Below are 17,590 nucleotides of genomic sequence, written 5' to 3'. Positions count from 1 at the left end.
CCTTTGGGCTGTTATTGGCAAACACATTCATTACATTTCCATATGTTAGAAGCCCAATACTACGTTATAAACGCAGTATCTTATTCAATTGCCTTTTCATTCAGTTGAGAGGAAAAAAATACTCATTTATATTGTCTTTCATAATTACATAATTATCTTTTCTATTGCCTTTTGGTTTTTTGTATGGATCCAAATTCCTCTCTGAAGGTCACTTTCTTTTAGCCTTAAGAACTTCCTTTGGGGTGGGGCGCCTGGGTGGCTCAGTTGGTTAAGCGTCTGACTCTTGATTTTGGCTCACGTCTTGATCTCAGAGTTGTGAGATAGAGTCCGCGTCAGGCCCTGTGTCAGGCTCCGCGCTGGGCGTGAAGCCTGCTTAGGATTCTCCCTTTCCCTCTCTCTGTGCCCCTCTCTTCCCTCATCCTCACTCTCTCTCCCTCTTTAAAGAAAAAAAACTTCTTGGGGGAAAAAAGATCTTATAAGAAATACCAAAGACTTCTTTGGAATTTCTTATGAGGCAAGTGTGAAAGCAACAAATTCTCTCAGGTCTTGTCTGTCTGGGGAAAGTCTTTATCTTGCCTTCAGGTTTTGAAAGGTAGGTTTGCTGGATCTAGGAGTTTTGCTTGACAGTTTTTTCTTTGAGCACCTTGAGTATATTATCCCACTGCCTTCTCACCTCTGTTTTTTCAACTGAGAAGTCAGCTGTTTAGTCTTCTCTTGTAAGTAACAAGTCATTTCTGGCTTGCTGTTTTTAAGGTTTTCACTTTTTCTTCGACTTCAGCACTTTGCTATAATGTGTGTGTCTGACGTGTTTAGGCTCTTTGCATTTATCCAACTTGGAGTTTGTTGTGCTTCCTACACGTATAGGTTTTTCCAGTGAATTTGGGAAGTTTTCAGCAGTTATTTCTTCAGATACTTTTTTCTGCTCCTTCTACTCTCTTCTCCTTTTGGTACTTACATTTTGCGTATGATGGTGCACTTGATGGTGTCCCACGTTTCTCCAAGGGCTGCTCATTTTTCATCATTCTTTTTTCTCTGTTCTAGCAGAGAACAGTTCTATGTGAGTTTCTTGCCCTGCATATTCCTGACCACATGAGCTTTGTAGATTTGACTCCAGTCTTAAGTGAGGCACATGGTCGTGGGATTTCTGATGAGTTTTTTAGATATCTCTACTCCATTTGGAGACTGAAACAAACTTCTTCTCATGTCCCTTTGCCTTTCACTGAGCATGTGTCTTTTGGAGAGCTGCCCCTGCCTCATCCCTTGTCCCTTCCTCCAGGCATCTGTTGTGTCTGGGGCTGGCTTAGGGCTCTGAGTTTTCAGCTCCCTTTCGTCTCTGGCCATGGCCATTTCTCTTCCTCTAGCCCCAGGTCAGGTCTGCACAGAGTTTACTGTGTGTGTCTTGTGACTAGTGGACTTTGTAAACAGAGCCAGCAGCTTCTTGGGAGAATCATTGGAGACACATTCCCAAATGTGTTGTAAAATGGTTAATATGCATGGCAGCTGCATCTTAAAATTGAGGAAATCTCTAAGTAAACTGCTTAGGCAAACACTTGAAAGCAACCACTTCTCCATGGGCTTTCCCCTGGAATCTAGCACTCTTCTCTCTCCTAGCTGTCTGGGCTCATGGCCAAGTGTGCCCTGACCAGGTGTGCTTTGTCCTAACAGTGAGCTGTAGTGACCTCTCTCAAGTAGCCACTTCCTCTGGTTGTGGGCCAGATTCACACACTCCAGCACAGGAGGGCTCTCAGGTTGATCTTGCTAACTCCTCTGTTGTCATGTCCACTACCTAGACCCGGCTGGGGAGAGTCTGGGCTCCTTCTGCTGATAATGCATACATATATGCATGTATGTGCATGTTGCAGGTCAAACATGCGTTGACATCAAGGACAATGTGGTGGATGAAGGGTTCTACTTCACCCCCAAAGGAGATGACCCATGCCTGAGCTGCACCTGCCATGGTGGGGAGCCTGAGATGTGTGTGGCTGCCCTCTGTGAGAGGCCCCAGGGCTGCCAGCAGTACCGCAAGGACCCCAAGGAATGCTGCAAGTTCATGTGCCTGGACCCAGGTGAGACTGATGGTGGGTCATGAGTTAGCCTCCCTGTTCTGAGCTGGAGCCCAATATCCCTTTGCTTTCTCACTGGTGGGGACTCATGAGAGCTCATGGCACATGGCATAGCAATGGTGGCAGCATTTGTTGACAGAGCTGTCCGGCCAGCTTTGAGGGCCAACTGCTCTTGTGGGCATGTGTGTGTCACATGACCCAGCCTTCTCTAACTGCCACCTTACAGGTTGGCTTGTGTCAGCTCTCAGGTGGGTAACAAGTACTGTACACCAGTGAACTTGAACTTGAATGTGGGTGTCTGTTCATGAATCAGCTGTAACTGATGGCTTCAAACCTGACCTATCTTTCTCCTTTCAAGACTTATGTCCCCATTTGAGCTCTTTTCCAAGTATGGTGATGTGGACAGTGATGACAGTTTTTATTGCTTATAGTCATTGATTTTTACCATTAAAATCTTTCAGAAAAAGATTAAATATTACCCTCAGTTTTGAGAAAGAAACTCCTTTCTACCAGGTGGTGTTTGTGGTTAGACACTATACAGGCATGTGGTCTCTAGATAGCCCTCTTCCTTTCCTTTAAAAAAAAAAACAAAACAAAACAGCAGATAGCAACCTGCTCTGTACGACCATTAGTGGGCATCACACTCCATACAGCATGCTGGATTATTCTCCACACCAGTGCAGTTGTATCTCTGTGAATTCATAATCTCAAGTGAAATGTAAATCAAAAGCATGAATTTGTTTTTTTATCTTGGTAGTGTGAGAGAGATGTGGACAGGGCCCTGTAGAAGTCCCTAAGCTCATGGACCTCGTAGAAGAGAAGGTTGGGCAGGGCGTGGTGGCCATCTCCATCCTCCAGGGCCCCTGTGGAGGAGAAACTGGTTTGCCTAGTGCTGGTGGGACAGGAGCTGGAACTGGTGTGTGAGGGCCACAACAACTAGAGCTCTTGTTAAGTAGAGAGTTGTCAGTGTCCCTGCATGCCAGGAAGGGCTTCTGGGGGAGAGGGCAAAGCAGTGTCAGAGGGTGTCGGAGGTTTGGCTGAATCAGACACTTTGGCACATGTCCCAGATGTGCAATCAACTGTGGAGAGTACAGAGGAGCCTACCAGGGAGAGTGGAGCTCCGTGAGGGTACACTTGGGCCTCCCTATCTCACAGAGTAGATTGTATCTGCTTGTACAAGACGCATTCCTGTGGGATTCTGACAAGCACTGATTGGGTGCTTACCAGGTCTCCTGTGTCCTGGCCACATCACTCTGAACCTCCAACTCACTTACCTTCCACAGGAGTCAAACTCTGGCTTTCATAAGCCACATCACCTGGATTTCTCATTCCATCTCTTAGGAGTCTAGCAGTATTGCCTTACCCCTCCATCCAGGCTTTGTCAGAATGACTAGGCCTATATAAGGCCTGTAGAGCTTACCTAGCCCTGAGGCCTTCTCAGCAGAGCAGGGCTCTCAGGGCCTCTGGATGAGACCACAGCTGCTGCAGGCCATTCTCCTATGCAACCAGAGCAGCTTATCCAGAGCATCTCCCTGCCTCTTGTTCAGTCTTACTTTTGCAGGCTCCTAACTGCTTCCCAGGCTGAGTGTTTTCTCCTCGGAAGTGACTGTATTCCAACAAGGACAGAGACACTGCCACCCAAACTGGGGACGTTGGGAAAGTATCCCCCTCAACAAAGCAAGGATGTCTGCTCTCACCACTCTGTTCATGGTTGTATAGGTGGTCAAGGGCAGTGCCAGAAAATGAAAAGTATCCAGACCAGAAGGGAAATGAAATCATCTTTTTTTTAGTAGATGACATGATTGTCTGTAAATCCCAGAGGATTTACAAGAAAGTTACTAAAACTAGTAAGTTTGTTTAGCAACGTCTCCACATACAAGGTCATATATAAAACTCCATTGTTTTTATATATACTACCTGTGAACAGTTGGAAATCGAAATATCTAAGAAAAGTACCATTTATAATAGCACCAAAAAACATGAAATACTTAGGTATAAGCCTTACAAATACGTGCACAATCGCTATGCTACAAACCATAAAATACTGATGAAAGAAATCAAAGGTGTAAATAGAAGGAGAGGTATACCATGTTCATGGATCATAAGACTCAATATCATTAGGCAGTTAATTCCCCCCAAATTATCTATGGATACAATGCTGTCCTAACCCAAATCCCAGGAGACATTTTACAGACATTGACAAACTGATTCTAATATTTATGTAGAGGAGTGCCTGGCTCGCTCAGTCAGTGGAGCACGGGACTCTTGATGTCAGGGTTGCAAGTCCAAGTCCCATGTTGGGTGTAGAGATTACTTAAAAACTTAAAAAAAAAAAAGATAAATAAAACTTATGTAGGAAGGGAAAGGAATTAGAATAGCTAAAACAGTTTTTGAAAAGAACACAGTTGGAGGATTCATGGTACCTGATTTAAATCTTACTGTACGGTCATAGTAATCACAGTGTGGTATTATCAAAAGAAGAGATACATAGATCAGTGGAACAGAATAGTCTAGAAATAGTCCCACACATATATGGTCAACTAATATTTGACAACAGTTACAAAGGCAATTAAACGGAGAAAGGATATCTTTTAACAAATGGTGTTGGAACAATTGGGCATCCGTATGCAAAATATATATATACACACACATACCTTTAACTACACATCTTACTATGTATAAAAATTAACTCAAAATGGTCATAGACCTAACTGTAAAACCTTAAATTGTAAAACGCCTAGCAGAAAATATATGCTCTTAATAAAATAAAATCTGTTAAAAGAACATAGAAACCATAGAAAAATCTTTGTGACCTTGGGATAGGCAACACTTGCAGCTAACCGGTCGTGGCGTGAGTCCCGAGGGACCCAAGAGCTGCCTTCTGGCTCCTACGGCAGTGCTGTCTTCTCTGTGTCTGACAAAGTGTGTGTAGGTGGCTCTCTTCTAGGAGATGCTCCTTCCTTCCTGGTAATCACCAGGGATGGTCAGGGACCTTGACTCTGTCGACTGTGTCCTTGGGTTGGTCAGGGACCTTGACTCTGTCGAGGGATGGTCAGGGACCTTGATTCTGTCAACTGTGTCCTTGGGTTCATTTTGGAAGTGATTAAAAAGAGTCATTGCAAAGAGACTGCTGCTTTAAGTGCCCCCTTGGGATCTCTGAGCTGGCCAGCAATGAACAGACATGTCAGCAGCCCCCTGAGCTGACAGACTTGCTCCCACAGACAGAGACAAAATGGTCCCTTGAGACTGGAAGAGGATCAGAGGCACCAAAAAATCAGCTGATTGGTGAGAGGATGTATCCTTTCCACATATTTACTTCCCAAATGTTGTCAGCAATAAGTGCAGCCTTGAGGAGGAGGAGGCCAAGAGTGAGCTCGGACCATCTGCATTGGTGTGGAGCAGGCTGGGCCAGCAGAAGCAGTAGAAGGGCCCCGGGAGCCCGGCTTCTCACATGGAATCCATGTTGGCCGTGAAGTGTCTCCTTGGGGCTGGTGTTTGGGGACCTGCCCGCATGGCTGTCACAGAGTTGGAAGTCGACAGTCCTTGGCCCTTCCACCCACGCGGAGTCCTGCTTCCAGTGGCTACCGGTCACTCTCCCCCCACTGAGGTCTCCGTGGTCTTACCTCTGGGTCGTGGAGGCAGGGATTCCCGGGACCACTTCCTGATTCTGTGTTTCTGTGGCTTGGCACGAGTGACCCATCTGACCTCGGTGAGAGCCCCTGGAGAGGTCTGTCCCATTGTTGGCGCTCAGCCAGTGCAAGTTCTCTTCCCTCACACCTCATCCCATGATCATCTGTGCTCCCCCTGCAGCAGCTCCATGGCAGGTACCTAACAAACCCTGGTGGGCACCAGGGCAAGGCAGGTGTCTCCATGTGGGCACTGTCAACATTTGGGGCTGAGCACCGTGATGTGGGCCCTTCTTGTGCTCAGCAGGATATTGAGCAGCATCCCTGGCCTTTACCCACTAGATGCCAGGAGTGCCTGCACCCTCGAGGGGTTGATGGTGACCCAAAGTATGGGGACCCAGACATTGTCAAATGTTCCCTGGGAGTGACAGATTCGCCCAGGTGAGCATCCCTGGTCTAGGGTCCAGGAGCTTGGTCACATATGCCTGATTTTGTACTGTGTGGTTGGGGGCACAGGGGCCCATAACAAAGCTTCTTAGGCAGAAGGGGCTCATTGCATGGAACTTAGTGCTAGGCTGGAAGGTAAAATATTTTTCTTGGCTGACGATTTGCTGCTTTGGTGTTATCACAGTATGCATGACACTGAGATGTTTCATTTCTGCCATCTCTCCTAAGATCGTCAAGTGCAGGGAATCAGGAAGCAAGTTGCCTTTTCCACATACCCGCTTGGTGTGAAAGGCTGTCGCCTTCCCATAGCACTAAGCGCCTGGGGGATCAGGCTCTCCTTTTCGGAAAACAGCCGGTTTCCTTCCTCCCCTTGTACCAGATGGCAACAGCCTGTTCGACTCCATGGCTAGTGGGATGCGTCTGATCGTTAGCTGCATCTCCTCCTTCCTCATCCTGTCGCTGCTGCTTTTCATGGTCCACCGGCTTCGCCAGAGGCGGCGGGAACGCATTGAGTCCCTGATTGGCGCCAACTGTGAGTGTGCCTGGCCCTGCCTGTGACAGCCACAGTGGAGGTCCCGCTCCAGGCTGTGTCCCCTGTGGGGTGGGAGGCACAGGAAGCGGGAAGGGATAAGGAAGACAGAGCATGTTGATAGGGATGCCCCGGCGTGTCCCCGTCCCACCCACTCACCTGCTCCTGGGCTGAGCACACACCTGGGCAACCAGGGGAACTGTCCCGGGGACCTGAAATCAGGCCCTGGATGTGCGGAGGAAGGGACGCACCCTCAAGGCCAGCCGCCCCCAGGCTGCCCGGCCCTCCAGGCCTTGAAGCACGACCCACAGCTGGCGCTGGGTGTTCGGATCAGGGATGGTACCTTTCCCGGCAGCCTGGACCGTGAGTGGGCCACCTGCCGGGGGCGGAGTGTGCAGAACAGCCGACTCCCCAAGCGCCTGTTAGGCAGCTTACGGTGTGACTTGCCTTCCTCAGGCCAAGTCCTCTGCAGCGAGCAGCCTGTGTCCTTAGTAGAGTGGCGGGAGTCGCTCCTGATCTCAGTGAGCAAGCCAGGCCCCCAGCACCCAGTCCCCCAGTCCCTGTGGGCAGCGGTTTGGGGGTTGCAGACCCCGAGGGCTCAAGGGCTCCAATTCAAGGTGGCCGGAATGCTGAGGGACCGTGCCGGCTGCATTCGGGGGCCTCACGGCCCTGAGAGGCAGCGCAGTCCTTCCCCAGACCCTCAGTCTCAGCAGGCCAGCTACAGAGATCCTCAGCTGGAGGGGTGTGGTGACGGCGGGGTGGCCGAAGTGGCAGGAAGTAGTGATGGCTTGCACGTGGGTGAGAGCCAGGCGTGCACTGAAGGAGGGGGTTCCAGGTGAGAGATTCAGGGCGCTCGTGTAGGCAGCTGGGCACACAAGTGTGACAGTCGGGATGCCTGATCCCTTGGGCCTGGGGGTGGCAGGTCCAGCCTCGGGAGAGGGTGGGGGACTCGGGGGCTGAGCCGCACATCTTTGAGTGACATGGCTGTGTTGGCTTGTCTCTCCCTGCGGTTGCCCAGTGCACCACTTCAATCTCGGCCGGAGGATCCCCGGCTTTGATTATGGCCCAGACGGGTTCGGCACCGGCCTCACGCCACTACACCTTTCTGACGACGGGGAAGGCGGCACGTTCCACTTTCACGACCCTCCGCCTCCCTACACTGCCTACAAGTACCCAGACATCGACCAACCTGATGATCCGCCGCCGCCCTATGAGGCCTCCGTCAACCCTGACAGCATGTTCTACGATCCCGCAGGTGCTTTCCCCCACCCCCGGGAAAGGGAGCAGCAGGTCACCAACCAGGGGCCCGGTGGTCCTCCTCCCCAGTCCATGAGGCCCTGAACCTCCACTTCTTCTGGCCTTCTGCTTTCCCCTTGGGTTACCCTTTAGGCAGAAGGAACCACCGTCTGTCAGTAGGCGGGCTCTGCCCGGGGTTGCCGGTGCAGATGAGCACACCTTCCTCCCGTGAACACCTGTTAGCAAGCAGCCCTTGGGGCACACCCAGCTGGGCTCTGCAGAGAGCTGGGGAGCCGGGTGCTGGTAGTTGTCGGGTCAGGGCGAGCCCAGAGCTGCAGGGGCCCACCCAGAGCCAACTGCTTGGCCATGAAGACATATGTGTACATGTGGTGAGCTGAAGAGACGTCGTCATGACGTTCCCTCCTGTCTGGAAGCAGTTCTGTGAAGAAAGCACTGGTTCTGTGATGTTGACCCGATGACTTGAATCTGCTGTCCGTCCATCCGACACTGTGGAAGCTCATTCCTCACAGGGCTGTGTAGTACAGAGGGAATGCCGGGTTCCTCACCCACTGCCTGGCTTGTCCCTGTGCCTGGTGTGCAGCTCAGGCGTCCCATCCCGTTTGCCGGTGTGTTAACACCGTCTCACACACACGACCCCCTGCGGTACACCAGCGGGCAGTGCCCTCCTCCAAGGCGGCCAGTTCCCTGCACACCCACGTACCCCAGCAGAACGGGGGTCATGGGGCCAGCAGTGCTGTGTTCACTGGGACCGAGACCGCCCCTCTGTGGTCTGTGGGCAAATCTGGATTTGACCTCTGCGCACACAGATTGCCCGTCTGCTCTTGGGGGAGTTCAAGGTAGAACAGGCTTCCTGCCAGGGATGCTGCCGGGGGGCAGCAGGTCCCAGATGCCTGCATGGAGCAAGCTCTAAGGGAGCACATGCTCCCCAGGGCAGGGTAACAGGACTGCTGAGCCTGGGGGTAGCCAGGCAGCCGAAAGGGGCACGCTGGGCCCCCACACCCCAAGCTTTCGGAGAGGGCCGGGGTAATAAGGAGCAGGCACATTGAAGGGATTGGACTGCCACAAAGCTTCCCTCAAACCAGGGATTTCTGCAGACCCCTGTGAGGTTTGCGGAGCTGCCTGCCACGGCCCTGCCTCCTGCATTCTCATCCCCGTATTCTAGCCACAGCCTGGCCGCTGCCAGCCCAGTAACCCCCTCACGTCACAGGAGGTTTGCCTCCTGCTTTGACTCCCACCAAGTCTGAGAGGATTTTCCCTCTCCCCTGACTTTGTTCTGCTGACTGACAAAGTCTGTCCAGCTCATAACTGTACCCCTGTACCTCGCCCACCCCTTGCAAAGGTGAGGGGTGAGCACTGCTTTCCCCATTCCCACCATGGTGGGAGCGTTCACACAGGAGGAGCGTCCCCTGGTTCTGTCCAGCTCACCCGCTTCCCCTGGGCCAAACCCACCATCCTGCTGACACCCTTCTGTCTCCTTGCAGACGACGATGCCTTTGAGCCAGCAGAGGCCAGGCCGTCCACCCCAGGGGATGGTAGCGGTGAAGGTGCCTCCCCCCGGTGCCTGGAGCACCCTCTGCCTGCTGCAGGGGCCTCTCTGGCCGACCTGGAAGACTCGGCCGACAGCAGCAGTGCCCTGCTTGTGCCCCCTGACCCTGGCCAGAGTGGGAGCACTGCGGCCACAGAGGTGCTGCCGGGGGGTGGCTGCCACAGCCACAGTTCCCTCAGTACCGTGGTGTAGAGGACGGCCTGGCCCATGGCCCTGATGGGCGGAGAGCACCTTTTTGCTGTCTTGCTGTCAAGAACGCCTTGATCCCCACGGGAGACTTACAGGGCCCTTGAGTGAGCCTGGACCCAGCTGCACGGCCACACACCCACTGATGGCGTGCATGTGCACGCAGACTGCACTGGTCTCCCGAGGGAGCAGACACCTGTACCGGGTCTCCTGGAGGGGCTCCAGAAACATGCATAGCTGTCGGGCCCTGTCTGTTTCTTTTCAAATGGCAGAAGAATGACAAAGTTCACTCAGACGACACGTTTCAGAAGTAGGGAACAAAGAGGGCACTGTGGGCAGGGGCAGGGGCCAAACCACACCTGGCTTTGGTGGGCTTACTGGCCGCAGGATGCCGTCCAGAGGAGCCTGCCAAATGGCCACCGAGCCCGGGCTGCCAGGAGGCGGGAGGGGCGCTTCCAGGCACCGCTGTGTTTGTGGACTGTCAGTGTTGTCCGGGCACTTGGTCTGCCTCAGGGTAGACGGCTTTGGAGGTTACACAGTGACTGCTCTGAGGATCCCCCAACCCCAACTGTGAACATCAAGGGTGACCCTGCCCCGGGCTGGGGGCTGGCCTGGACCGCTGGTTCCTGAGATCCTGAGAAGGGGGTCTTGGAAGGAGGTTGAACTCTCCACTGCGAAGCCCAGTTCTGCCAGGAGGCCCTGGCCCCACCCTGTCATTTTTCTCCCCAGCATTGCTGTGCATGGCTCCCCCAAGAAGCAACCCTGGAGTTGGGCCAAGACCCTTAGCCAGGCATGAGTTCTGGCCCTGGATCCTCTGTTGGGGGTTGGGGGCTAAGCCGGCTCCTATCTGCTACCCTCTGGAGCCCCCAGTCCTATTGAATTTGCCCCTGGGCCTGGCCTGCCCCTCACCCCATCTTGTTTGTGCCATAAGGGGTTCTTTCTTTGTGGGGAGGGGTGGCTGAAATGAATGCCCCGGGCTGTGTCCATCTCCTGAAAGTCCACTTGCACACTATTACCACTGGGGCCGAGTGCTCAGTGGCCGCATGCCACCTTCCCGTGCTCCTCAGCAGCTTGGGGTGCAGGGTACCCTGCCCAGGGGCCTTTGGACGAAGAGACCCGATTGCCTGCTCCTGGGTAGTGGTCTTGTCTCCTGACATGGGGCTTTTAGCATTTCTGAGGTTTGGAGATTAAGCGGGTTCTGTGCGATTTTTAGCACATCCATATCTTTTCTACGTTGAATGTCTGGATTTTTTCCTTTTATGTGTGCGCGTGTATCTGTGTGTGTGTACGTATGTGTCCAAGTTTTGCAGGTGATGGCGGTACACCGGAACTCGGGCATGAGGCCCCAGTTTCCCAGGCCAGCTGTGGCCTCAGGGGTGGCACTGAGTCATGGCCAGGTCTGCACTTCCACCCTTGAGGCAGAGGCTGAGAGCATGGAGCCGTGCTCCTGGTCCCCCGTGGAGCCTTTCCAGACCAGCATGCAGTGAACGGAGGGTTGAATAGAAGTAGGTGCTTCTGTGGGGCTTTGTGGTGACAGACCTCGGTGGTGCGTTCTCGCACTCTCCCTTTGGAAACCCGTTGTGTTCTTCCAGTGTGGAATGAGATTTTTGAGTTGCCCTACAGAACTGTCATCCCCCGAGCCTGCCAGAGGTGTAAATTCTGAACAGCCTGTCCAGGCTCACAGGATCCAGAGTGCTGGAGGCAGGCCTCAGGCAGGTGGGCTGTGTGCCATACAGGCCTGAGCTCCCCTTGCCAAAGGGCTGCTACTTCGAGAAAGGCCTCCTGGGCCCATGTGGCCCATGCCAGCCGCTGAAGACAGCAGGAAGCATGTTGGGCCGCCAGCGGGCTGGGCTCCGGGCAGCTGAGGGCTAGAGCAGCAATCACGGGCCTTACTGGTGCCAGGTGAGTGTCCTGAGTGCATAGGCTTTGGAGTGACCACTGCGGCGGAGCACAGAGGGGCCTGACCTCTATAGCTGAGAGGCCTTCACAACTCCCAGGTCTCTGGCCCCACGTCTCAGAACCATGTGTAGAGGGCAGGACGGTTGGTACAAGGTGCATGGGACTGGGGAACTCCCTTTGGGGACTGAAGGACTGCTGGGGCCAATTAGGCATGCGGGAGGCATCGAGGAGGGAGGGACCTGAGATGCTGGGCCTGCTTCTGGACCGGCCCAGGCTCTGTCCCGGCACCAGGGTGCTCAGCCCGTCGGCGTCCATGGGCTGGGCAGAAGGCCCGTGAGCAGTGCTTCTCCAGACCCCCGCCTGCTGTGTCTGCAGGAGTTGGTGCCCGGGAGCTGACCTCCAGTGGACAGCGGTTCTGAGGGGAACAAGGGGGGCGAGCTGGGGTCTGCCTGGCTGTCCTCAGCCTCCTGTCCGGTTGCCACCCTGTGTAAGATCTGACTGTGCTCTACGGTCCGATGAAGAATCCCGAGGCCAGCCCTGAGACTCTCGTGCTCCTGGGAGAGACTGGGCCCCCACAGGTACAGGCCAAGCTCTTGGGAGGGGCCTCCTCCCCCCGGGGCCTGACTTACCTGGTGGAGTAAGGAGTCGATACTGTACATTGTCTCGATGCCTGTTTTTTGTTTTCCTTTCACTAAGGGTTTTTAGTTTGGGGTTACTTTTGGTTGGGTTGGCACTAATCCTTTTCTTAAGATGCTGTGAGAACCATTTCATCCAAATGCCAAATAAATTTGTGTTCTGGAAGAGGTGTGGTCAGTCCTTGGTGTGACCCAAGTGGGTACAGGAGACTCCAGCCAAGTTGGGGCTGCAAGACGCAGTGGTGGCGATGGGTGGTTGGCGGGGTTGGAGCATATGTGCAAGCCAGGCCAGGCGCTAGGCTCCAAGATGCCCCTGTTCCTTCTGCTCTCTGACCATTGCCCTCAGTAATTTTCCAGTTTGTGATAGAGGAACAAAGGGGTGCCCAGGGGATTCAACCTCTAACCCAGCATCGTGGCAGTTGGCTCCAGGTCAGGCATTGGGGGCCCAGGGGCTGGATGGGTGAGGGGCCAGGGTTAGGAAAGGAACAGGGCGTCCTTTGGTTGGGATAGGAGCTTTGAGGACAGGTCCCTCATTCCTGAACACACCTGCTGGGGCGTTGAGGGGTCCTGAGTGCCATCAGCATTGCTGACAACACCCCTTCCCCAAAGTGAGAAGAGCCTGGCTCTCTGGAGGTTGGAAAGAGGTATCACCTCACCTCACCGCCCTCCCTTCACTCCACTGGCCCAGTCGTGCTCACGTCCACAGGCACACACGTGCCCAGATACAGCGCTCTTTCCAAACCGTTACCTTCCCGGTTACACCAAGGGACAGAGAAATCAGCCCCACTTTCCAGGAGAGCAAACTGAGGGAATTGAGGCTCAGGCCACAGTCTGGGGTCAGGGCCTCAGAAGTCCCCACCTGGGGGGTGGAGGCAGAGTGGGAGAGCTGCGGCTTCCCAGATGGTAGCATGATCCCCCAAAGGAAGCCTCGCCCCAGGTGTGCAGGGGGACACCTATACAAGAGAGGCTATGGTCTTGGGGCAGGGAGTGGTCCCAGGCCCACAAAATAGGGGAAAGACACCCTCCCACCCCAGCCTCAAAAGCCAAGAGCACTGGGATTCAAGGTGCCCTCCCCTTTGATCTGTCCTTGCTTGGTGGCCTTGGCATGTCACTCCTGGCCCCCAGCCTCCATTTCCTCATCTTTAAATGGGCATCGTGGCGCCACCTCCAGGAATTGAGAGAATCCCCTTAAAGTGCTTTGCTCCAGTGAGTGCCAGCGATTGCTGCTGGCACACAGCCACAGCCCTGGCATCGGGGCCTGTGCCTGGTGATCTCAGACCTCTGTCTTCCCTGCCGGTGGCCCGGCCTGGACACCACCCACTCAGAGCCTCTCTGCAGGGGCCGGCCAGGGAGCCCACAAGACAGCCATGCCCCTAGCCCGCCCCACTAACAAACAGCCTCCTCGCCTGCCCACTGTCCTCTGGCACTTTCCAGCCCTCTGGAGTCAGTGACTGCAGCAGCATGGCCCCGGGCTTTGCACTCGCCTTCCTCACTGCGCCACTGGTGGTGTGCGGGGACACAGAGGGTGAGCACCTGGACCCTGTCTGTCCTAGAATCTACGCTCCCTTGTAGCTCCCCCTTCTCCCGGTTAAACCCTGCCACTGGGGGGTTTCCTTGGGGAAGGAGATGTTGGGGTCTGGGACAGAAGAGCAGGGTCTGTGCTAGCCTCCTCTGGCCTAAGGCCTGCACCCCCATTCCCGGACCCTGGCTGGACTGGAGCTCGGAGAGGACCCAGATGGCTGTGCCCCGTCTCAGTCCCGTCCACTGTCTGCAGGCACCTGGTACTACGACTCCCAGGACCCGAAGTGTGGTGAGGACAGAGTGTCGTGTGAGGCTGTGTGGGATGTCTTTGTCCTGCGACCGCTAGACAGTCTGGTGCTAGCATGACCCAAAAGCCATGTGCATGCTGAGCTGCTGTGGTCTCTGCAGGTTTCTGTCTGGAGTCCTGGGTCACAGTGGCTGTATGGGCACCAGGTGGCATGTGTGTGACCGGCCCCCTGCATGAGTGTCAGGGTCTGCTGCTGGTGTGACCTCCAGTCCTGCCACATGTGCCAAGCTGTTCGTATCGCTGGGGCCTGTAAGCCAGTCAATGTGGCCAGCCCATGTGTGAGCAGGTGGTACAGGTGCCCAGTGTGGGACCAGCTTGGGACCCTTGTGCCAGGAGACCATTTTACCCCCGTTCCCTGTGGGGCAGGCTACCTGCAGGCGACTGTCAGAGTATGGTCCAGCCCAGGTGGTGCTTCCCTGTGTGAGAGTGTTGCAAACATTGTGGTCTGGCCAGGTCAGGGTGTGTGGCAGTTGTGACCTGTCTAGGTGTGTGTGGGGGGCAGGCACGAGCTTCCTGAGGCTGGGCAGTTCTCTGTATGTGTGGGAAGGAGCACCGCCTTCCTCTGTGTACCCCCAAGTTGCCTCCCTGCTCCCCCACAGATCCCCGGCTTTGTTCCCTCAGGCCCCACCCACTGGATGGAGATGGCCTTGGCTTGTGGGGGCCCAGCCCAGTCCCCCATCAACATTGACCTTCACCTAGCCCAGCGGGACCCCACCCTGGGACCTTTCATCTTCCAAGGCTACAACTCAGCACCTCCAAGCCCATGGACCCTGGAAAATGATGGCCATACAGGTCAGTACCCTGCGACCAGGACCCGCCCCCAGACAGGAGCAGGAACCCACCTGGGAGTGGGAACTACACCCCCCCACACACACACACAGGGATCAAAACCTCCACAGTCAGCACAGGAAGGTCCACACGTGTTGGTAAAGACACCCCCAACAGGGGTCATGCACCCCCGTATACAGGTGTCAGGACCCCCCCTAACAATAGCAATCAGCCATTGCTCCTAGGACCAGAAGTCAGGACATTCCCAGAAGTCAGAGCCCCGTCCCCCCCTCCCCCTGCCCAGCATCAGGATGCCTGAGAAGTCATCACAACCCCCCAGTATCACACACAGCTGTGGTGGGTCAAAACTCGAGCCACAGGGGGGCCACCCTCTCCCCCGTCCTTGCAGGGTGGGTTATTAGCCCTGCAGTCTGCTGACCTGCAGAGGGGCCTGGACACCAAATGAGGTCCTGATTCCATGGAAACCCAGCCAGGGAGCAGATGGGCCTGAAGGGGACCTGTGCTGGCACCCTGGGCCCTAATAGCACGAGGGTGGGTGGTGAGGGGAAAGAGACAGTCACGCGATGCCCTATCCTCAGTGCTGCTCCGCATGGACACTGGCCCGCAGAGCCGCCTGGGGATTCGGGGCAACAGGCTGCCCCTGCCTGCCTACCACGCCCTGCAGCAGCATTTCCACTGGGGGGGCCTGGGCGAGGAGGCTCCAAGCACAGCCAGGATGGGCAGTGCCGCCCCATGGAGCTGGGCTTGGGCAGGGGCTAGGGTGGTGGGGTGCCCCGTGGAAGGGGCAGCCCATACCTCTCATGATCTGTGCCTCTCCAGATGCACGTGCTCCACATGAACACGAGGTACCTGAGCCTGGGGGAGGTGCTAAGTCACCCTGATGGGCTGGCCTTGCTGACAGTGCTGTTGGTGCTGAGGGAGGGTCATGTGACTCCCGGTAGTGAGGGAGGGACAGAGGAGCTCTGTGACTCCTTGTGCTTCCCGGAAAGACGTCTGCAAAGGGGGACAGCGTGGGCCTGTCGATGGAGTCTTAGTGGAGCTGTTGGGGGAGTGCATAAGGTTTGTAGGATTTAAAGGGTTCTGTGGGAGAATGGGGGCCAGCCGGAGGTCCTGGGGCTGCTGGGTCAGTGGGGGCTGACCTTCCCCCCCAGCAGATGTCCCAGCTGACCCCTACTGGGAGCCTACTCTCTTGCCACTTACAATCCCCCCTAGATCCCCTCAGAGTTCCCCCTTTGGAGACCTGTCCACTCAGAGCCCCTCTCACTTGGAGTCTCCTCCCCAGGAGCAGGACACTGACAAGGCAACTTCTCCACCCTTGTATCAGCCCTGATGAACGCGTCCCAGTGTGGTGAGGGGCCACGGGGTTGCATCCGGGGCTGGGGGTACTGGAGGCTGGGGCCGGCTGGGCACAGGGACGCCCGTTCCAATCCCGCCTCCCCTCCCCCGCCCAGGGATCTTGGTGAATCTGGCACCCACCTTCCCGCGGGCCTCGCTGCTGCAGGATGCCTCCGGCCTCTCCTGCTACCATCGCTACTCAGGGTCGCTGACCACGCCCAGCTGCCAGCCTGCGGATGTCTGGATGGTCTTACAGGACAGGGTACCCGTCTTGCACGCAAGTGGGCCCACCACCCCTTCCCTGGGCAGTGCGGCCCTCCCTCCTCCCTCCCTTCCTCCTTCCCTCCCTCCCGCAGCTGAGGGCAGCCCACCTCTTGACCTGTCTCTGCCACTAACCCTCAGGTGGCCCAGTTCCAGACTGTGCCCCAGGCCGGGCTCTCGGGCTCGAGCCCCGCACCGCTCAAGGAGAATTTCCACCACAGCAGCCTCTCCAGGGGCGCAGGGTGTTGGCCTCTCCCAGCACTATCATCAGTAAGGCAGCCTTGGCCCCCGCCCCATCCCTAGCCAGTGTGCACGGGGCTCTGCTGGGCCTGGGGCTCAGCTTGTGGCTCTGGCAGAGCCCCTAGGAGCCAGATTCGACCCCTTCCCACAATAAACGATGCACGGAGTGACCTTGGCCTCAGGTATCTTGTGGGGGTGGGGTGGGAGCGCACTGCCTCTCCGCCTGCCCTAACCCCACTGAGGCCTCCGTGTGCCTTACAACAGGGAGACCCCTGAGTGGCCCTCCCCTACCCCATCACAGCCAGTCCCAGACCCCCACCCAGAACACCAGACCTCCTCAGATTCCCCTGAGAGGGAGAAGGTGCCCCCATTTCCAAGGAGAAAAACTAGCAGGCCGTAGAAACACCACCTGCTAAAGTCTAAGATGACACATTTTATTTATTTATTTATTTATTTTTAAGATTTTATTTATGTATTTGAGAGAGAGAGAGAGACAATGAGAGAGAGAGAAAGCGCATGAGATGGGGGGAGGGTCAGAGGGAGAAGCAGATTCCCTGCCGAGCAGGGAGCCTGATGCGGGACTCGATCCAGGGACTCCAGGATCATGACCTGAGCCGAAGGCAGCCGCTTAACCAACTGAGCCACCCAGGTGCCCCGACACATTTTATTTTAAAAAACAAGCTGGCTGACTGACCCCAGGCCACTGTATGTGTTAAATGGTGACTTCAGCGGACATTTCCCTGTGGCCAGGAGGTGAGAAGCTACTGGCTCCGGGCTCTGCTGCAGGCTGTGCTAGGTGAGTGGGTCCTGGTGACAAGGACAGCTAGTGAAACTGCGCCCAGGTGACACTGGGAAGTTTCGCTGTGCAGCCTGAGCGTAGGGTGACACTTTCCGGAGAGCCTGTGGGGAGGTGAACTGAAGGGTTAAGTGTCATTGGTGTCACCGTCCA

The 17,590-nt window shown here is 55.5% G+C and overlaps 2 protein-coding genes across 4 annotated transcripts in view; both read left to right on the top strand.

The window, feature by feature from the left end:
- The window catches only part of DGCR2 (DiGeorge syndrome critical region gene 2), an 82,574-nt gene extending 70,220 nt beyond the window's left edge, over positions 1 to 12,354 (top strand). For all 3 annotated transcript variants that reach the window (XM_027575519.2, XM_027575520.2, XM_027575518.2), the window contains 4 exons: positions 1,863 to 2,066; positions 6,516 to 6,668; positions 7,684 to 7,920; positions 9,404 to 12,354. In XM_027575519.2, coding sequence (XP_027431320.1) covers positions 1,863 to 2,066; positions 6,516 to 6,668; positions 7,684 to 7,920; positions 9,404 to 9,660 — 851 coding nt within the window. In that variant the 3' untranslated portion in view covers positions 9,661 to 12,354. The remainder of the gene's footprint in view (positions 1 to 1,862; positions 2,067 to 6,515; positions 6,669 to 7,683; positions 7,921 to 9,403) is intronic.
- A 1,145-nt stretch (positions 12,355 to 13,499) lies between these two features.
- Positions 13,500 to 16,795, top strand: LOC113913241 (carbonic anhydrase 15-like). The gene is given in 11 exon segments (XM_027577377.1): positions 13,500 to 13,713; positions 13,963 to 13,998; positions 14,638 to 14,808; positions 15,384 to 15,482; positions 15,485 to 15,541; positions 15,623 to 15,745; positions 16,106 to 16,153; positions 16,257 to 16,418; positions 16,538 to 16,612; positions 16,615 to 16,739; positions 16,742 to 16,795. Coding segments are annotated over 11 exon segments (1,014 nt in total). The 5' UTR covers positions 13,500 to 13,649.
- Positions 16,796 to 17,590: the final 795 nt, after the last annotated feature.

The sequence above is a fragment of the Zalophus californianus genome, chromosome 14 (genome assembly GCF_009762305.2).
Source record: "Zalophus californianus isolate mZalCal1 chromosome 14, mZalCal1.pri.v2, whole genome shotgun sequence".
In the NCBI taxonomy this organism is placed as follows: domain Eukaryota; kingdom Metazoa; phylum Chordata; class Mammalia; order Carnivora; family Otariidae; genus Zalophus; species Zalophus californianus.
This window is presented reverse-complemented; position numbering and strand designations above follow the sequence as displayed.